Source organism: Pipistrellus kuhlii, unplaced genomic scaffold, assembly GCF_014108245.1.
Source record: "Pipistrellus kuhlii isolate mPipKuh1 unplaced genomic scaffold, mPipKuh1.p scaffold_m20_p_43, whole genome shotgun sequence".
NCBI lineage: Eukaryota > Metazoa > Chordata > Mammalia > Chiroptera > Vespertilionidae > Pipistrellus > Pipistrellus kuhlii.
The window spans coordinates 700110-721790 of NW_023425544.1; the positions used below are offsets into that span (position 1 = coordinate 700110).

A 21681-nucleotide genomic window follows, 5' to 3' on the forward strand; every position below is an offset into this window, starting at 1 on the left:
TCATTCATATTCACATCCTAATCATGTATACTATATGTATAGTGTATTTGTCATTTGTCCTCACATTACTTGTACCCTATCACAGTGGTGGCAAACTGCGGCTGCGAGCCACATGCGGCTCTTTGGCTCCTTGAATGTGGCTCTTCCACAAAATACCATTGCCTGGGCGAGTCTATTTTGAAGAAGTGGCATTAGAAGAAGTTTAAGTTTAAATATTTGGCTCTCAAAAGAAATTTCAATCATTGTACTGTTGATATTTGGCTCTGTTGACTAATGAGTTTGCTGACCACTGCCCTATCAGTTAAATACTGATGAAAAGTATCATTCAACCAATCAAATTTATTGGGTACTGACAGTAGGCAAGAATATGATATGAAGATAATATGAATAAAATCTAAGTTCCCTGTCCTCAAGTAGTTTTACTTTTAAACTAGAGGCCCTGTACATGAAATTCATACACTCGGGGGAGGGTGTGCCCTCTCGCAGTCCGGGAGCCCTCAGGAGATGTACTACTTAGCAGGCCTAGCAGACGGATGTCCTTAGTGTTTCTTGGAGGTGGGAGAGGCTCCTGCCACCACTGCTGCATGAGCCTGGCTCAGGACTTCTGGCTGAGTGGTTTCTCCCATGGGACCACACTGACCACCAGGGGGCAGTTCCTGCATTGAGCATCTGCCCCCTATGGTCACTGCGCGTCATAGCAGCCAGTCTTCCATCTATCGGTCAATTTGCATATTAACCTTTTATTATATAGAAAGGATATATTTTTATTGATTTCAGAGAGGAAGGGAGAGAGAGAGAGAGATGGAAACATCAATGATGGCTGCCTCCTGCATGCTTCCTATTGGGGAATGATCCTGCATCCAGGGCATGTGCCCTTGACTGGAATTGAACCCAGGACTCTTCATTTCCCAGGCGGATGTTCTATACATTGAGCCAAATCAGCTAGGGCCACAGTAGTTTTGAAGGGACTGTGTGTACTCAGTGTATTCCTAGCATTTACCTTGTGGTTTATATTTAGCAAGTGTTTCTGGAATGATCAACCAATACAGTGCAGTAGGAAAGGTAGAATATTTTACTGAGTGATAAATGCTATAATTCTGTGGTAGAATTAAAAAGCAAACGAAAGCCTTTGGAACCATGTAGGGAAATAAGGAATATTGCAGAGGGAAACAGGGAGATTGAATATTTGATTGTATCACCAGATTGTTGTTTGGGGAGAAGGACTAAATGGGAAAGTGAAGACATTCCTATGTTAGCAAACAGCGTGAGCAAGGCCTTGAAAGCATAAAAATGCATAATCAATTTAGTAAGTTATCTGGTGAGGTTTGATAGAAGAGTTAAGACTAGAATGATAAAGTGTCTCCAGAGATTTTGAAAAATTAATGATATAAGGAGTTTAGATTGTTATTATTTTTTTAAAAATATTATTTTATTGATTTCCGAGAGGAAGGGAGGGAGAGAGAGAAATATCAATGATGAGAGGGAATCATTGATGGGCTGCCTTTTGCATGCCTCCTACTGGGGATCTAGCCCAGAACCCTAGCATGTGCCCTTGACCAGAATTGAACCCCAGACTCTTAAGTCCGAAGGTCGACACTCTCCATTGAGCCAAACTAACTAGGGCGGAATATTTTTGTTTTGAGTCAGGAGCACAGGTTTTGAGGAAGGGGTGGGATATACAATCATATCTGAACTTTAATAATTAACCAACTATAGGATGCTGATAACCAGTTACTAGAGAGTCTACAAAGGGAGACTTACATGTAGAAGTTGAAAGAGAATGAAGTACTCACCAATCAGTGACATGGATGATAGCAAAGAAGGAATAGATTTTTGGAATACGTTTTGAAATTAAAATCCATTAGTTTCAAGGAAGAAGAGAAAAGGAGTCAAGGTTTTTTTTTTTTTTTTGGCATTCTTGGATCAGTAGTTGTTAACCAGGATAGGAAACATCTGAGGAAGAATATGCTTGTGTAATGAATGGGGGTCCGATTTGCAAACGTGTAATTGATTTTGAGATGGCCATGGGACGTAGCAGAGCCCTCCTGTGTATTTTCATAACACCCTTTGCATACCTCTATTTTAGCAAACACTATACTGTACTGTATTGTACCGTATTTTTCGGACCATAAGACGCACTTTTCCCCCCCCCAGAAGTGGGGGGGAAAAGTCCCTGCGTCTTATGGTCCAAATATAGCCTACACATATACTTTAAAAAAAAAGTTTTTTTACTTGCCCGGCTCTGTGTGGTCTCTGTGTGCTTGCCCAGCTCTAAAATGGTTCTAAATGCTGCTGTTTACTTTACAGGGTTGATTACATGTGTTTATGACTGTGATGTTGGGTTTTAATGCACATAAAATATTTTAGGACACTATTTGTTTCAGAATCTTTTTTTCTTCATTTCCCTTCTCTAAAAACTGGTGCGTCTTATGGTCCGGAGCGTCTTATGGTCCGAAAAATACGGTAATTACTTGTTTACTTGTGTTTTTCCTATACCACTTTGAGCCTGTCAAAGGTAAAGAGAAGTTAGCCAGTGAGCTAGTGAGATAGCCAGGAGGAAATATGGAAAAAGAAGAGGAACAGGATGGAATTCAATGAGTGGACAGAAGAGAAGGAACCTAAATGGCAGCTGAGAAAAGGTAGTCAGAGGTAGAAATTGGAAGGAAAAACAAGAATTTCAGAATAAGAAAATGGTCAGTATTTTCATTTATTTTAGCTGGTAGAAGTAAGATGAGTACAGAAAATAATTCTTTAAATTTTGAAATTGTGTTGGGTTTTAGAAGAAGAGGTTTGTGAGGGTGAGAGGAGAGTGGGCAGATTTTTGAGAGGGACTGTTCAGTTTGTGTGGGGAATACCTTTGAAGTGGTAGAGCTGGAGGCAGTCAATACTATTCCTTTATGAAGAAAGAGTTTTCAAGAAATCCAAAGGAATAAAGATAAGTCTGAGCCCTGGACTAGTGGCTGGACTAGCACAGTTAGTCTCAAGCATGTCAAATTCAGTTACAAGAACCATTCACATCTATTTTAACAAGTTAAGTAGGTCATTGGGTTCACATTTTGGCTTTGCCTCTAAACAATTACATTACAACCATTACCTTGAAGAAGTTACATAACCATAATCTTGAATAAGCACCATATCTTTAAGCCTTAATTTTCTCATCTGTGAAATAGATATGTAATGATTAAGTTAAGTGGTATTCACTGGCAAATTGTAATACTGCATAATAGGCACTATAAAAAATGTGAAATACTGTGGGAACAGAATAAGGCAAATCATTCATTTGGCTCTGGGGTGAAAATGGGCAGGCTACTAGAAAAGGGAGGGTTAAATCATGAATGATGAGTTGCAGTTGATGGAGCACACAAGCAAGGAAACCACTTTAGGAAGAGTACACTTGGAGTGCAGATATGTGGAGATATTGAAGTTCAGGAGCTTCTTGACTTATGATGGATGAGGTTATGTCTTGATGAGCCCAACATAATTTAAAATATTGTGATTCAAAAATGCATTTAATACATCTAACCTACCAAACATCATAGCTTAGCCCACCCTATCTTAAATGTGCTCAGAAAACTTACATTAGCTTACAGTTGGGCAAAATTACCTAACAGAGACTATTTTATGATAAAGTATTGAGTATCTCAAGTAATTTATCATGTGTATTGCTTTTGCACCATCAAAATTGTACATACCATCATAACTTAGGGACTGTCTGTATATAAGGTGTCCTCAAAAGTGTTTACACACTTTGATTACAAAGTCAGTGTTTATTAACATACAGTTCATTTTCAAAATTTAGAATCTACCGAAATGAATTTATTTTTTTGTCAACACCTGTTTTCAAACTGATGATCATTCTGGTCCAAGCACTGCTGATAATGTGAAACAGTGGAATTGCAAACATCAAAGAAAGAATAATTTCTTTCTGTATTTGTGCACCCTTAATTCATTGACTGTTGCTTGGTTTTGTACTGTAACTTTATTTTTGATGGATCCTCATAAAAAAAAAAAAAAGTCTAGTGGCATTTTGGGATAAATTTTCCTTGTTCAGAACTTAGTCTGGCTTCACCCATTCTTTCAAATCAGTTGTACCTGAAAAGGAGTAAAAATTGAGTTATCAGCTGATAAGAGTATATAACAGCTGATAACTCAATTTTTGGGTATACCCTATATGTCCTTAGCAAAGACATTATCACCTCTACTACATTTCTTGGCTCCATTTGTAAGCGCCTCTCCCAACCTGTTTCCATAGTAGTTGTTTTTACCCTAAATCAGTACCTGTTTACCTGTGCAATTTGCCTGTATTCTCAACTAAACTATAAACTTTTGGGGGGCAAAATCTGATCTGTTCTTTAGACACTAGACACTCAGTAAATATTCATTGAGTGGATGAAGCAAAACTACATTAAAAAAGTTTTCAGAAGTACATTTTGGAGCATCCTGAATGCCACACTGTGCATTTAGATTTCATGCTGTGAAATGTAGAGCTGTGATCGCCTGAAAGCAAAGAAATTAGTTTAAGTAGAAAGCAGCAAAGAGTTATGGATTAGAGCCTTAGTTATATCTAGTTAAATGATCTTTTCTTGAGGTTGCCATTTCTTTATTTGTTTAATATTATTTATGATTTCTAAGTTTTTTTTTCCAGCTGTAATAATCAGGGATTGTGTGATTCATGCTGCCAGGTGGTTATCTAGGTATGAGCCTTTGAAGGAAAAATAGTGCGTGGCATGTGGTATATATGTTCAATTAAAAATCCAAAGAATAAATCAGAATTTCTTAATTGGAAAGATTAAACAGACTCTCAGAACCTTTACTTAGACATACAAGATAAGCATAGAGCTGGAGTTACTCTTGCTAATTGGTTAAAGCTTTCTGACTATAACATTGTATTTGTTCTGTTGCTCTTTTGGCAACCAAATGATAACATTGTCACAAAATATGCAGAACCAGGTTTTTAAGCGGTAGGTGAGTTTGAATTTTATTCTAGGAGTCAGTAAATAATTGAATGGCTTTTCATAACTGACACATTTTTATACTTCCTGTTGGGAACTTTTGGCTTAAGACACTTTTGTTGGTAATGTTCATATTGAGTTGAGTTCTAAGAAACTGTGAAATGGGAAAATTGAGTTTTTAATGAACTTCAGATTTCTTGCTACCTAAGTTATTTCCCATTTGTAGAATTTATGATTGCCCTGACTTTAATTTATTTCTCTTGGTGGTTATTGTAGAATTTTCTTTCTTAAAAACATGTTAGTATTTAAGTATCAATAATGATAGGAAATCCTTAGTGATTTACTTGAGTGTCTTCAATATAATTTATTTGTACATCTTTACAAATTAAAGGATAGAAAACAAGTGTAGTACTATTATAATTTTAAAGGCCAAGAATAGAGTTGCAACATGTGGCAAATAAATTACTGTAGGTAGAGTTGTTCTGGAAGGAATGTATTTTATTTATTTGAAATCTGGACTATCTTGGCTCTGAATAGCATAAAATTTCATTATCTAGATTAGAAAACCTAAATTCTAAGTGGTGAAAGTCTTGGGAAAATACTTTGGAAGTGTTTTTTAAAAAGTTTTTTTTTTTTTTTTTTTTTTTTTACTTTTGTATTTTGTAAGAATTAGAGCATAAATATCTGGTAGACATTCTATATGAGTATCTTTATGGTTTTTGTTTTTCAGGCATTTAAAAAGTATCTAATCATTCATGAGTTGAGCTTCATTTTTGAGTCATGGATGACAAGGCTTCTGTTGGAAAAATCAGTGTGTCCTCAGACTCAGTATCCACTCTTAATAGTGAAGATTTTGTCTTGGTTTCCAGGCAAGGAGATGAGACACCATCTACAAATAATGGGAGTGATGACGAGAAAACAGGACTCAAGGTAAAACTCCATAACCTGTTTCTTTTATTTAGCCTTGCTAAGCCCATTGCAAAACTTGGCCTTAATGAGAAGGTATATTGAGTGCAAGTGAGAACATGGAAATAATATCCTTTCTTTTTTAATGCTAAAAAGTTTTATTTGCAATTAGTGATAGTGGCACATTTATATTTGGTTAAGAATTTTTAATTTGTTTACTTCTAAACTTCTATTACCCCTAAATGTCAAAATTAGTGGTCATAGTGTAAACATTTGTAATTTTAGTGTTTTTTTTTTTTCACTTTTTCATTGAATTAGAGGTGATTGTTTTGGTGTATGTAGTGTAAGGGCAGTGGCAGGTCAGCAGTGCTATTTATATAAAAAAATTAGAAAGATTGAAATGGACCTTTAAATTCCTGGCTTTTGGCCACTTCTGTTTGTTTATATTTTCTCAGCCAAACAATTATTACTTCTTTTCTTTTTTCTTTTTTTTCTTTTTTTTAAATATATTTTATTGATTTTTTACAGAGAGGAAGGGAGAGAGAGAGAGAGCTAGAAATGTTGATGAGAGAGAAACATCGACCAGCTGCCTCTTGCACACTCCCTACAGGGGATGTGCCCGCAACCAAGGTACATGCCCTTGACCAGAATCGAACCCGGGACCTTTCAGTCCGCAGACCGACGCTCTATCACTGAGCCACACCGATTTTGGCTATTACTTCTTTTCTTATACTCTGTTATTGTATGGCTTTTTTTTTTTTTTTTTAATATATTTTATTGATTTTGTACAGAGAGGAAGGGAGAGAGAGAGAGCCAGAAACATCGATGAGAGAGAGTCATCAATCAGCTGCCTCCTGCACACCCCCTACTGGGGATATGCCCGCAACCAAGGTACATGCCCTTGACCGGAATCGAACCCGGGTCCCTTCAGTCCCCAAGCCGACGCTCTACCCATTGGGCCAAACTGGTTTCGGCTTGTTTTGCTTTTTATGGATATAAATAAAAAGTTTACCTGTTAGCATCATTTAAAATGTAAGTAGGTTTAGAAACATTTCTATTCATGTTTACATCTTTTCATTTAACAAGCCTTTCTTATTATCAACTGTGTGCCAAGTACTATCTTCCTATATAAATAAAAGCCAATGTGTAAATTGTCCCCTCGACCTGGAATTCAACTGCTCGCTATGACATGCACTGACCACCAGGGGCCGGCGCAGAACATGGTGGGCATCGGTGATGTGGTGCTGGCAGTGAGCAGCAGCGGAGATGCTGGCAGTGAGTGGCAGTGGAGGCGCTGCCAGCCCCCATGGGCCCTGCCGAGAGTGGGACTATAGTGGGTGAGCAGGCGGTGCTGGGCCAAGGTGGGTGCAAGTGGGGCCCGATCGCCCTGCAGGTGATTAGTGGTGGGGGTGGAGGCAGGGCCAAATGAATCAGGTGGAGGGAGGCACGTGGGGCCCAGGTGCTGCCCAGGACCCCAGAGGTCAGCTGGGACCTGCCCTTCCTTCCATGCCAGACACCTGTGCTTCGATTGCAGGCCAGGCCTAGTGACCGCGCCCGTGCACTAATTTTGTGCACCAGGCCTCTACTTCTAAATACTTGAGATACAGTGGTGAATAAGATAGATAAAGCCCTGTGTCCTTCTTAGGGGTGGGGGGTGGGGGGGAGGAGAGAACAGACTCTAAGCAAATATAAGTAAATTTAAGTGCTGTGAAGAAAATCAAAGTGGGATATATGGATAATGAGTGAAGGGGCAGGTACTATTTTAGAGACTGTCTTGAAATGACATGTGAGCAGAGACCTGAATGAAACGAGGAAGAAGATCAAGAAGAAATCTGGGAAAAGAGCTTTCCGCAGGGAACAGAAAACAAAGATCCTGAAGAGGACCCCCCTTATTAGGACAGAGAGAGAACAGAGTGAATAAAGTAAATAAAAGTGGAGGAAGACGAGATCCAATGGTAGGTAGGGACTGGATTAAACAGAACTTTTTAGAGCTTAGTAGGAATTTGGACTTTGTTACAGATGTGAAAAGAAATTTTGGAGAGTGGGCATGATCTAGTTTACATTTTTAAAAAGCTCACTGGCTGGGACACCTCCAGCATAATAGTATGGAAGCTCTGTGGAAATGCTCCCCAGCAGCAGTGGTAAAGTTATTAAAAAACAACCATTGAAAGTTTGTGGAAATGTTCTAAAGAACATATAGCAAATGAAGAAACATTTATTCAAGGAAATTTACTAAAATTTGGTAACAATTCTATGGTATTTGAACCAAGACCTGTTTTTTCCCCCTCCTCTATCCCAGCCAAACATCATGGTAATAAGTCCATTCCAGATTGGTGCAGTCAAGAAAACAGGGTTCCCTCCCCACCTCACTCCCACCCCCGCAGCTCACGGGTCAGAGGGCTATCTTATAGACAATAGCATTTCTTAACCTGCCTCCAGCTATTTTTTTTTTTTTTTTCTGGCCAAGTGTGACTCAGTGGTGGGGCTCCTTTTTTCCTCCCAGCCCTTACTCTCTGCATGGAGGCTATATATGGGGCGTAGTGCTGCTGTGTATACCAAGAGCCTGATTGCCCTTGCATGTAAAGTAGTGGCCCCCACCACTAGAGTCAAGCCAGAGGGATTTGAGACTGTTATACCACCTCCCATACCCACCTAGTGCTCAGCTTCTGAAGATGAGGTATCACTAAGAGAGAAGAATGCCATTGTCTATACTTTGCAGCCTTATAGCTGTGGCTTGGAGGTTTTGCCTATATTGAGAAGGGGGCCATAAAACAGTTCCTAATCTCTTGCCAAAGGAGTTGATTTTGTTTACAGCAGAGTGTGGATAAGTTAAAGCCTAAGGGTACTCTCAAAAACAGTGGAAGTTGTAGTGAAAGGTAATTGGGAAGAGATTTGTAGATTGATTAGATATACAGGTTTAACTGTAGGATTGCTGGGCAGAGACCACCTTGGATCAGAACAAAACTCAAACATTGACTTCTGTTACTTTCTTCAAAGTAACCTCAATTTGTTATATTCTGTGGAGCAATTTATCAATATATTTGTTGTAAACTACAGAGCAATCAGCCACAATTACTGGAGTGTTCAGAGGAGACAAAGCATATTGCTAAAACCACTTGTATCTTGGGATGACAATAGGTAAATGATACCCAAAGGAGCAACATTATATTGTATCATTTCTCAGTATTGGTCTCCCCACTGTTGGTATTTTTTATACTTGCTTGTTAGTTTAGTAAGTAGCATGCTTATTTTAGTAAATTCTATTATTGTATCATTGAGCCCTCATGACAATCCTGTGAGATAGACATGAATGTTATCATTTTAGAGATGAGACAGTTGTGGTTCCCAGAGTTAATTTGTTCACAACCAACAGAGCCATGTCCCAAATGCAGGTCTGTCTTACTGTGGAGCCCAAGTAGCACTACTAAGGATAGGTACACAGGCTATACTCTGTATAGCTATACTCCTCCTGGAGTTGTGCCACAAGCTAGCTCTTGTTTTCAATAGTTTTTCTACCACCTGCTTTATAAACAGTTATGCATATATCACTCACCATGCAATCTCTGTCCTTGCAAATATTTATGTCTGTGTTTACAGTGTTTACTAAGTTGGCTACTTTATATTTTTCTTTGTTCAAAATTGTTTTTTAAAGAACTCTCCCTTCCTCTTCATGTTTATAGCATGAAGAGGAACACAGATCTAAATGTGAATTTATTTGTATTATTTGTACACGTTTGCTTTTTTATTTTTATATTGTACTAAATAAGTTAGAAGACTTTTGGACCTCAAAGTTTATTGTTTGTGAATTGCAGCATGCTATTTGGTCATATATATGTTATATATAATATATGTATACACACACACACACACACACACACATATATTTTGGTTAATCCTCACCCGAGGATATTTTTCCATTGATTTTTAGGGAAAGTGGAAGAGGGAGGGGAAGACAGAGAGAAACATTGATGTGAGAGAAACACATGATGGGGCTCATGCAGGAGGCAGCCAAACCAGGGCCAGGGCCCTAAGGATCCTACAACCAAGTTATGTGCCTTTGACCGGAATCAAACCCAGGACCCTTTGGTCTGCAGGCTGACACCAAACTGGCTAGGGGTGGTCCTGTATTTTTTATTGTAAATGTTAAACCTTAATGACACTCTCAGAATAATAGGAAATGATGGTATTTGTTTTTGTTTTTAAACAAAGCTAAAAATAAATCAGATTAGATTTTATTTTCTGTAAACCAAAATCATATCCAAATTGGATAAAAATCGTACTATTTTGGCTTCTATTGTTTGCATGTATAAAATTCAGTTCAGTAAACATGTATTGCAGGTGTATTCTGCAATAGTTGCTTATTTTTGGGAATATAAAGCTAACTTAAGAAATAGTCTTTGTTATCTAATAATCAGTCTGGTTCAAGAAACTCACTAAACAAATATTCTCTAAAAATAGCAATGCTAGAAACTTCTATAATATAGAACACACACGCGCGCGCACACACACACACACACGCCTAATATGCAAAGTGTCTCCTGGAGTTTGACCAACCATTGCTTGCTATGACGTGCGCTGACCACCAGGGGCGCTGTGGAATGAAGGAAGGCCCCAACCGGCAGTGCCATTTTGTGCACTGGGCCTCTAGTAAATATACATGCTAATATTATGGTAGCACTCCCTAAGGAGGGAGCAGTTATACCCAGAGGAGGTAACAGAATTTAAGCTTTGTCTCAAAAATAGGAGAAGAGGGTGGCTTTTCAGGAAAGCAAAGAGTCTATGCAAAGTCTAGATGCTTGAAAATTTATGATGTGTCCTGGGAAAGTTGAGTAGTTTGATATGACTGATAAGAGATGGAAAGGTAGATTGTGGAAAAACTTGTAGAATATACTACCGTGTTTCCCCGAAAATAAGACCTAGCGCAACTTTGGGAGAAAAAATTAATACAAGACACTGTCTTATTTTCGGGGAAACAGGGTAGTAGATATGAATTTGAGCTTTATATTATGAGTTTAAAAAATAAGGCAATGCTAGAAAAGAACTAAAATTTGCAATTATAACTTGAATGGCACTAGGAAAGATAGGTCACAGCAGAGAGAAAGAAGGCATGGAAACTACTACCTTTGCAGTATGCCTGTGTAAAATGAAAGATGCTGTCATGTAGTGTTAGCTGTGCAGAGACAGAAGGGAAACGTACACAACTGAGCAGGGATGAGTAGGATGTGAGTAGTGTGGGAATGACAGGAGGCAAGGATGATCATGATTCTTCATTTGGCCACTGAGTGGATAGTAGTGCAATTCATTGATCTGTTTTAAAAAATTGATACAGGAGGACAATCAGACAGTGAGTTGTTTTTTTTTAAAAAATATATCTATATATGTATATATCTATATCTATATCTATATATCTATCTATCTATATATATCTATCTATATCTATCTATCTATCTATCTATCTATCTATATATATATATATATATTATTGATTTTTACAGAGAAGAAGGGAGAGGGATAGAGAGTCAGAAACATTGCTGAGAGAGAAACATCGATCAGCTGCCTTCTGCACACCCCCTATTGGGGTACAACCAAAGTACATGCCCTTGACCATAATTGAAACCAGGACCCTTTAGTCTGCAGGCCAATACTCTATCCACTGAGCCAAACTGGTTAGGGCCAGTGAGTTAACTTTTGATGCAATAAGTTTGGAGTATCTAGGTGAAAATGTCTGTCCAGTAGATAGTTGAGGAAGGGCTTGTAGGAATAGCTTAGTGATTATATATCGTGGGGAGGTGAGATGGCATAGGAGAGGTTATTACCAAAAAACAGAATCCTGGAAGGATACCTATTGAGCAGCAGATAAAGCAAAGGAATAGTTGTATTCTCTAATTGCATTGTTAGTAGAAACTACTCCCCCCCCCCCCCCCCTATTTTCTTTGTATTTTGTACAACTGTTTTAGATTTATGGTAAGATTGAGAGGAAGGTACAGAGATTTGCCATATAATGCCTGCCTCTACATATGCATAGCCTCCCACACTATCAATATACTCTTTAGTTGTTTTTTTTTTAAATATATTTTCATTTTGAGAGTATGTTTATTAAAACTGGGGACAGTAAAACAAGGAAAGGCCTAGGATAGAAAAAGCAACAGGAGGGAGACTAGGTCTGGCTGCCTTGGCTCACTGAGAAGTCAGAGAAAAGGGAGCCTTGGAGACAGGTTCAGAGGATTAGCCCTGGATGAGCTGTGACTGCCCATTGTTCTGGTTACAAGACTTGTGGGGTCCCTTAGAGTTTAGGCGATGTGGGAGGGGGGGAAGGAAAGGCATGGGAATACTGGTATGCTCCTGGGAGGGAGAGCGTGATCAATATATTCTTTTTTATTAAAAAAAAAAAATCTTGATTGCTGAAACCGCTTTGGCTCAGTGGCTAGAGCGTTGGCCTGCGGACTGAAGGGTCCCAGGTTCGATTCCGGTCAAGGGCATGTACATTGGTTGCAGGTGCACCCCCAGTGGAAGGTGTGCAGGAGGCGGCTGGTCGATGTTTCTAGCTCTCCATCCCTCTTCCTTCCTCTCTGTAAAAAATCAATAAAATAGATTTTTAAAAAATCTTTATTGTTGAAAGTATTACATATGTCCCATTTATCCCCATTGACCTCTCCCATCCTGCCTCTGCCCTCCACCTCAATATATTCTTTCTGTTTTACTTTAAGTCAAGTTTAAGGTAAAATTTATACACAGTAAAATTCAACCTTTTTAGATGTATAGTTATGTGACCTTGAGTGAATGTAAACTTTTTTGTCACCACCACCATCACAGTCAAAATGCAGAATATTTTCATCACTCCAAAAAGCCCCTCTATGCCTCTTCTTAGTCAATCCTCTTCCATCCTTCATGGCCTTTGGCAACCAATGATCTGATTTCTGTCCCTATAGTTTTGTCTTTTCCAGAATGCCATATAAATGGAATCATATAGTATATAATAGCCTTTTGTGTCTGGCTTATATTACTTAGAATAATGCCTTTGAAATTCATCCTTGTTTCTGTGTGTATTAGTAATTTATTTTTATTGCTGAGATGTATTCTATTATATAGAGGCCATAAGCATTTATTTACCCATTCACCAGTTGTTAAATACTTTTTATTCAGTTTTTTGTGATTATGATTAGTGCTGCTATAAACATTTGCACACAGGTTTTTGTCTAGACTTATGTTTTTAGCTTTCTTCAGTAAATACCTAGGAGAGAGTCACAAGGTAAATATATATTTAACTTTATAAAATTTTACAAAAAAATGGCTAAAGTGATTGTACCATTTTGCCTTCCCACCAGCAGCAATACATGACAGTTTTTTAGTTGCTCCAGTCCTTGCCTGCCCTTGGTATTGTCAGGATTGTTTTGTTTTTAATTTTAGCCATTCTTATAGATGTATAGAGGCATATTATTGTGGTTTTGATTTTCCAAATGGCTACTGATACTGAGTTTCTTTTATATTTGTCATTCGTGTTTCTGTAGTGAAATGTGTATTTTTTAAAATTTGGTTGCTTATTTTCTTATTATTGGCTTATGAGAATTTTCTGTAGACTCTGGATATAAATTCTTTATAGCATATATAGTTTGCAAATATTTTCTCCAAGTCTTTGGCTTCTCTTTATTCTCTAACAGTAACTTCTGAGCAGACTTTTATAGTTTTGATAAGCCTATTGTATCAATTTTTTTCTTTTATGCATACTTTTTGTGTCCTTAGGAACTGCGTCCCAAGATTGCAAAGATTTTCTTCTATTTTTCTTATAAGTTTTTTTGTTTTAGAATTTACATTTAGATCTATGATTCATTTTGTATTAATTTTTGTATATGTTATGAAGTTGGTTGAGATACATGTTTTTGTATGTGTATGGGTGTCAAATTAATTGTTCTATTTAATTACCTTTCTCCTTTGAATTACCTTGCTAACTTTGCTAAAACCAATTGGCCATATATGTGTGGATCTATTTCTGGATTCTATTTTGTTACATTGATCTATATGTTTGCCCTTTTATTAATATCATAGCATCTTGCATTATATTTATTTAGAGATGATTGTGGTATCTATTAGGAATGCTTTTGACAGCAAGGAACAGAAGGCCCTGTTAATTGTGGGTTTATTTTCAGTTATAGCAAAAAGTTTATAGATAAGCAGTTGCTGGTTTGTTTAAGGGGTTGTTCATCTATACCAGGCATCAAGAAACTATAAGCCTGCTGGCTTAATCTATTTTGTAAATCACCTGTGGAATTTATTAAACATGCATATGCCCAGGTTCTACTTCTGAAACTGACTGAGTTGTCAGAGTGGGAGGTGGGACAGAGGGAAGAGCAGGTGTTTGAATTTAACATTTATTGGTAATTGTGTTATGTAGTCACTAGAGGCCTGGTGCACAAATATGTGCATGGGTGGGGTCCTACGGGCTTGCCCCAATGGGGGCCTATAAGGCTGGGCTGGTGGGCAGGGGAGGGGCTGTGGGAGGTCAGCCATCCCCGTTCCCAGGGTGGGAGGGCCCATCAGGGGTGGGGCCAGCTGGGGGGAAGGGCCACAGGCGGTTGGCTGGCTAGTCCTGCCCAGATCTGGCTGGTTGGCCAGCCGCAGTGAGCAGTTACAGCGACCATTATTCTGGTGGTTCTGGTGTTCTGGTCATTGGCTTTTTATATATATAGATGGTTAAAGAACCATTAATATAAGGTTGGGGGTTAGAGTGTAGTCCCCAGACCAGCAGCATCACCATCTTCTGGGAACTTTTAAAATGCAAATTATCGAGCCCACCCCAGACTTAACTGATTTGGAATTCCGTTAGGGCCCAACAGTTTGTGTTTTAACAAGTTCTCCAGGTGATAGATGCAGTCCAGCATTTGAAACCTTGAAAGGCTATTTCATGATATGCCTAGGAAAGATTAATGGACCATCTTTTAAAAAAACATCTTAATTGATACAAGTATGTATATTATAAATATGTATATTATAATTTTACAGATAGTAATTTTGAAGTTGGGTTAAATGTTGACAAATGATATTTTTAAGCAGCATTTAAAAATCATTTTTTGTGTAGTCATTACTTTTTCTTAGTCTTTAAAGATGAGTTAAGGAAATAGAAGGCAGTTCTTAATGTTTATAGACTTTATAAACGAGGGAAGAATGCGAAATACACATGTATAAACACAAAAGATAAACGTATAAATATTTTAGGGTTAGGTATATTTTCATGATTGGCGAATACATTACAATGTAGGCAACTAATGAAATAGAAAACTTGAGTTTTACTCATAGTATATTTTATATTTAAAAGAACAAAATACTTCATCGCATGTAAAATGACTTTTCTCTAATTTAGTTTGTTCTTTTAATGATTGCCTTCTCAGTTAAAATTACTAATTTTTTAAATACGGACTCTAATATTTTCCCCCAATATGTTTTCAGGAATCTCTGAACTGTTCTTTTTAAAAAATTATTAGTGATTTTTGAGAGAGGAAGGAGAGAGAAACATTGATTTGTTTTTCCAATTATTTATGCATTCATTGGTTAATTCTTGTATATGCTCTGGCTGGGGATCAGACCCACAACCTTGTCATATTGAGATGATGCTCTAACCAATTGCTCTAACCTGTCCAGGGCTTAACTGTCCTTGATGTTAGTTCTCCTTCCCTTAGAAAAGTGTGGATTCAATTTGGTTATCTTTTGTTTACTTCTGGTGATTCAGTGTTTCTGAAAATATACGAGGTTAATTGAAATTAATTTCTAGTTTGTTTTTTATGTGCTTTTGAAAACAATTTCTGAAAAAAGAATTTTGATTGCAGTTGTGAAGGAGTAGGATCAGACATAAGCAAGAGTTAAAATTACTTGATTGAACCACTTGTAGTTCCATTAGCAGTAACTGTAAACATAAAATGGAGTTCATAGAAACAGACGTGTGTGTAATTGAAGCTAAGAGGCTGAACATCTGTCTGAATATCAGCCACTCCTCTTATTTCCAAGGCAGGAGTGGCTGATATGTTAGAATTTCCTTGGGAAAATGTCAGCAAAAAGGAATTGAGACTGTTTCTCAATCATAATTTACAGCCAAAGGGACTTGAAGTTTATGAGTTATAAAAGATGTTTGAATTGGGTTCTTTGATAGATCAGAGTTACCTCTGTTAACTGGAATTTTGCTTCTCAACTTCTTTGTTGACTCTACTGGGAAGACCTCATTCTCTAACAGTCTCATAGTCCCACCTCTGTTAACATTTTGTTAGGATTTAGTCTTCTGAAAGCCTCTAAATCAACCACTTTGTTTTCATCATGACTTTTCTTTTCCTAAATTAATTCTTTAAAATTTTTTCTTGAAAAACATTTAATGAATATACTGGGTTTTGTCACTGTGGTTTTCTTTAGTACTGGGCAAGCTCCACTTGATTTTGTTCTTGTTTGCTTCCTTGTTGAGCAACTAATAATAAACCATCATGACTCTAGAAAAATACTTGACTTATTGAAATGGATTGCTTCTGTTCATCAGGAATATTTTATACATGCATCTCTCTAGCGTTATTCAAGTGTCTCATAACTTTAAGAACTTGTTCATATCAGAGAAGTTTTCCTTAGAAATACAAGAGATGTACTTATAGCAGGAGTACTTATAGATGACTCTCTCATGTCACTGCATGGGGGGGAGGCCTTCAGCCTGTTCCTTTCATAAACAGACACTTCCCTAACATAAATACATGGGAAATTTTATTACCTATTAAGTTATGTGTCTGTTGATAACTTCGGGAAGCAAAAAGATTTTTCCTTTTTCTTAACAATGAGAGGAGCTGCTAAGGTTATTCCTCTTAACAGCATTGCTTTTCACCAGACAGTAAAATTAGAAATCTTTTCATTGTTAGGTTAGGACATTGTAGAATATTTTTAATAACAATAGACTATCCACAAGTATTTCTGGGTATTAGTCTCAAAGTCATTAAACTTTTCCATGAAAAAAATTATGAATTAAGAGGGCAGCCTTTATTTTTTTTTACTCTGCTCTGCAGATCTTGATTTATTCTATTTTTAAAAAGACATTTCAGAAAATACCTTTATATCAAAAGAAAAACTGATTTTTCTCTAGATGCAAACCCATTTGAATCAGGCCTGGCTTCTCTCTCCGCTGATTGCATGTATTTGTGACCCTTAGATTATAGGGAATGGAAGTGAGCAGCAGCTGCAAAAAGAGCTGGCAGATGTGCTGATGGATCCTCCAATGGACGACCAGCCAGGGGAAAAGGAGCTTGTGGAAAGGTCGCAACTGGATGGCGAAGGAGATGGACCTCTTTCTAATCCGCTCTCAGCTTCATCCACCATTAACCCTGTGCCATTAGTAGGGCTCCAAAAACCTGAGATGAGCCTGCCAGTGCAACCTGGACAAGGAGGTTAGGATTGCTGCATTGCTTACATTACTGAAGGTTATTGTTTTTAATATTTGAGCGTCTACCCTGTTCTAGGTTTGATTCAGAGTGAGCAAAAATCATTATCTGTGTCCTCTAGAATTCAGATTTAGGAGAATATGAGGGAAGTAAATAGATGTACCATTCTGTCATTTGTACCAAAGAAAGAAAAATAGTTAAATGACATTAGGGAATCTTACTTCAGGATGTTTAAAAGAGGAGTTTGTGTAGTGTTGGACAAATGGAGGAGTAAAGCTTGGTGAGAGATGTTTGCTCCAGGCCTGTGTTATAACTTTGTGGGAATAGTTGTCAAATTGGAAAAAAGAAAGCTGAAGGAGGAAAAGGGCAATTAGAAAGGCTCATTGGTGTTAAAACTGCAAATGTTTATTGGGAAAGGGAGAGCAAGGGGATTGAGAGAACTTAATAAAGTGGCTAAGATGATGAATGAGAGAAATAATTATAACAGTGCAGATTAAAACAAAAACGGATTTTTCAGAGGGGTGAAATACTAAAACATTTGTTTGTTTTGTTTTCTCTTAAATGTAAACAACAAAGTCAAAACAAATGAGAAGAAGCAGAAATTGGATCTGAATCTCAGGTCACCTTTTAGGCTTGGGATTGACAATACAGCAATACCTGAACATTTTGGTGTTAGTGACAGTTCTAGTATGAGATTTCTGGCTTTAATGGGCACTTCTGGAGCAATGGGATATTATCTCATTAGTACTTAATTTTAGAACCTAAATAGAACTTGTAGATTTTTACTTGGTTTTCATATTCAACAAAATATCAAACAAAATTAACTACCTTACTATCATTTTCAGATTCTGAAGGGTCAAGTCCTTTCACACCAGTGGCTGATGAGGACAGTGTGGTCTTCAGCAAGCTAACTTACTTAGGCTGTGCCTCAGTCAATGCTCCCAGGAGTGAAGTGGAAGCCTTAAGGATGATGTCCATCTTAAGAAGCCAGTGTCAGATTTCACTGGATGTAACCCTGTCAGTGCCAAATGTGTCTGAAGGAACTGTGAGGTAAGACCAGCCTCTTGAAGTATTTGTAACAGTTGATCAGATTTCTGACCTGTAGTTTTAGAAATAAGCAGTCAAAAGATAAGAACATTTATTTATGTAATGTTCAGTTCTTCTGGCACTTACGTTATCATGTCTTCCAAGTATTGTGACCCTTATGGAAAAAGTCACTTGTTTGAACAGTTTTTTTTACTCTACTCCAATTGTGTCTAGCAGCGGTCGCCAGTCAGTGGTCCACAGACCACTGGTGGTCCGTGAGATCCAAAAGGTTGGCGATCGCTGGTGTGTAGCACATTAGAAATGTAAATGTTTGTGGGTTAATTGAAATATATTGACATGAGGGTCTGCCTAGCAATTTATGTTTTCCGTGTTTTCCCAATACAAATACTAGCTTGACTCATTAGTTCAATAGGGAGTTTAATGCTGATTTTGGAAATTACAAAAAACTGTTGGTAAATATTAATTATTCCAGTTTAGTTTCTTAATTTTAATATATATATATATTTTTATTGATATCAGAGAGGAAGGGAGATAGAAACATCAATGATGAGAGAGAATCATTGATTGGCTACCTCCTGTACACCCTACACTGGGGATTGAGCCCACAACCCAGGCATGTGCCCTGACTGGGAATTGAATGGTGACCTCCTGATTCATAGATCAATGCTCAACCACTGAGCCATACTGGCTGGGCCAGTTTCTTAATTTTTAAGATGATGAAACTGAGGCCCAGAAAAGTCCTTAGAAATGGCTATTTTTATACTAACTATATTCTACATTTTTATAGAATCCATAACAAATATATATATAAATTAGCTAAGTGAAGAATTCTAAATAATCAGATGAACACAGCTAAAATAAAATAACATTTCCCCCTAAAAGTACAGTATAAGCTTATTTCAGAAAAATCAGAGTACATAAATAAGCAAAAATTCAGGAAGATACTCAATTCTACCTCTATTAATAAACACAGTTAACATCTTAGTTTATTAAGACCCTCTTTGTGTATTTGTATGTGTATGTTTATGTATGTCTATATATATGTACATATATATGCATGTATACTTACAGAACTATTAGAATCAAATTTTTTAACAATGGAAATATATATACCATCTTGTAACATGCTTTCTTCACTTAGTTTTATATCATGACCCTCAGAAGCATTTTGACTTTTCATGTTAGTAGAGTTGTAGTTGTATGGGGATAGAAGTAAGTTAATTATTTAAAATTTTAAAAATTTTCATATGTAATTTTTCTTGGAGTATTTAAAGAATTTCACAAATCCTAATTTCAATTATATTTATTAATATGGAACTTTTGTTGTTGTTGTTAATCTTCACCCAGGACATTTTTTTCATATATATATATATATATATATATATATATATATATATATATATATAAAAATGTTTTTTAAATTTTTTTTTGAGAGAGTAGAAGGGAGGGAGAAAGAGAGAGAGAAAGAAACTTGGATGTGACAAAAACATGAACTGTTTCCTCCTGTACGCCCTGACCAGCACCAGGGCCCATGACCAGAAATCTAACCCATGATTCATGGGTGCACCAGCTGACACTCTAAGCACTGCTACAGTGACTAGGGCCGATGTGAAACTTTTTAAAAATAATTTCATTGTTGAAAGTATTACAGATGTCCCTATTTTTCCCTCATTGACCTTTTCTAGAGCACCCCTGGCTCAGGCCTCCACCACATTATTATCTATGTCCATGGGTTATGCATGTGTGTGCATATAACTTCTTTGGTTAATTTCTTCCCAACCAACCACTCTTGCCTTCTCTCTCAGACTCATCAGTCTGTTCCCTGTTTCTGTCTCTGGATCTGTTTTGTTCATCAGTTTATTTTGTTCTTTAGAGTTTGCAAATGAGTGAGATCATGTGATACTTGTCTTTCTCTGACTGGCTTATTTCTCTTAGCATAATACTCTCCTAGTCTTTTAATAAAGTTTATTGAGCACTCATTTCTATTTGCTTCTTAGTCTATAGTCATTTCCCTGATTGAAGTTATGGTTTGTTCTATTTTTCTGTAAAGATATAAGAAAAAGAATTTCTCTTGTTCTGTTTTTCAGGGTTTAAAATGTTTTTAATTGATTTTAGAGAGAGAGAGAGGAAGGGAGGGGAAGAGAGAGAACAAAACAAAACAAGACACATTAATTTGTTGCTCTACTTATTTTTCATTCATTGGTTGCTTCTTGTATGTGCCTGACCAGAGATTGAACCTGCAACCTTGGTGTATCAGGACGATGCCCTAACTGAGTTATTCAGCCAGGGTCAGAGTTTTATCAAAGTGCCTTTGAACCTGGATTAGTTCCCCTTTTTACAGATTTCCATTATGCACAGGCTTTCCCCATAGATGCCCCTGCATATTGTTTAACTGGCATAGTTTCTTTTTAGTTCTTTTATAGTTGTGTCCTCAAGTGCTGAAAACAGAGCCTGAAATATTATAGGTATCACATAAATATTTGATGAATGAATAACATTTCTTTGATTTTCAATGCATGGCATTTTAAAATTTTTATTAATGATTTTTTTCTTAAGTGTTAACATTCTTAGAGTCTCTCTCCCTTTATTTGCCATGAGTCAAAAGAACATGTTTTACAGTGACAAACACACCAGCTTTTTATTTTAAACTTGAGGCCTGATGCATGAAATATGTGCAAGAGTAGGCCTTTCTACCCGCGGCTGCCAGCACCAGCTTCCCTCTGGTTCCTAGGGCCCTGGCTTCCTCTGGGATGACATTCAGTCTAATTAGTATATTATGCTTTTGTTATTATAGATAAGAAAGCAGATTAGGTCATTCTTTTAGGAGATAATGAGAAGCACAGCTATAATGATTTATTTTGATAAAACTAATTTACTCATTGTTCTTGTCTTTAGTTACAAACTATATAAGAAACATATGTACTTACTGATATTATATATGGCTTCCTGATTGCCTCCCTAAAATCTGGTGATTATGTAGTTTTTAATATAATGAAATTATGTAATCAGTAACTTTAGAAATCCATCTGTGACTTATTTCAAGAGTTAAAATTGATGTGTTAGATAATTCCACTAAAGGTTTATATGAACTTCCTGCTAGAAAGATGAGTCTGAAATCATAATATAGATGTAGTGAAAATAGCCCATAATCCCTCTAATCTTTTTATCTATTTTTTTTTTCTGGTCAGACTCTTAGATCCTCAGACAAACACTGAAATAGCAAACTATCCTATCTACAAAATCCTCTTCTGTGTCAGAGGGCATGATGGAACTCCTGAAAGTGACTGTTTTGCTTTCACTGAAAGTCATTACAATGCAGAGCTCTTTAGGATACACGTCTTCCGATGTGAAATACAAGAAGCTGTAAGTCCTTAAGAGAA

At 37.0% G+C, this 21681-nt stretch overlaps 1 protein-coding gene across 8 annotated transcripts in view; it reads left to right on the forward strand.

Moving 5' to 3' along the window:
• RABGAP1 (RAB GTPase activating protein 1) overlaps positions 1-21681 on the forward strand; it is a 110443-nt gene that overhangs the window by 7164 nt on the left and 81598 nt on the right. For 5 of the 8 annotated variants that reach the window (XM_036411869.2, XM_045572046.1, XM_045572044.1 and 2 more), the window contains exons 2-5: positions 5683-5882; positions 17026-17260; positions 18100-18304; positions 21490-21664. In XM_036411869.2, coding sequence (XP_036267762.1) covers positions 5733-5882; positions 17026-17260; positions 18100-18304; positions 21490-21664 — 765 coding nt within the window. In that variant the 5' untranslated portion in view covers positions 5683-5732. Of the gene's footprint in view, positions 1-5682; positions 5883-17025; positions 17294-18099; positions 18305-21489; positions 21665-21681 lie in introns of those variants that run through there. The other 3 variants (XM_045572048.1, XM_045572050.1, XM_045572049.1) reach the window with 3 other exon arrangements.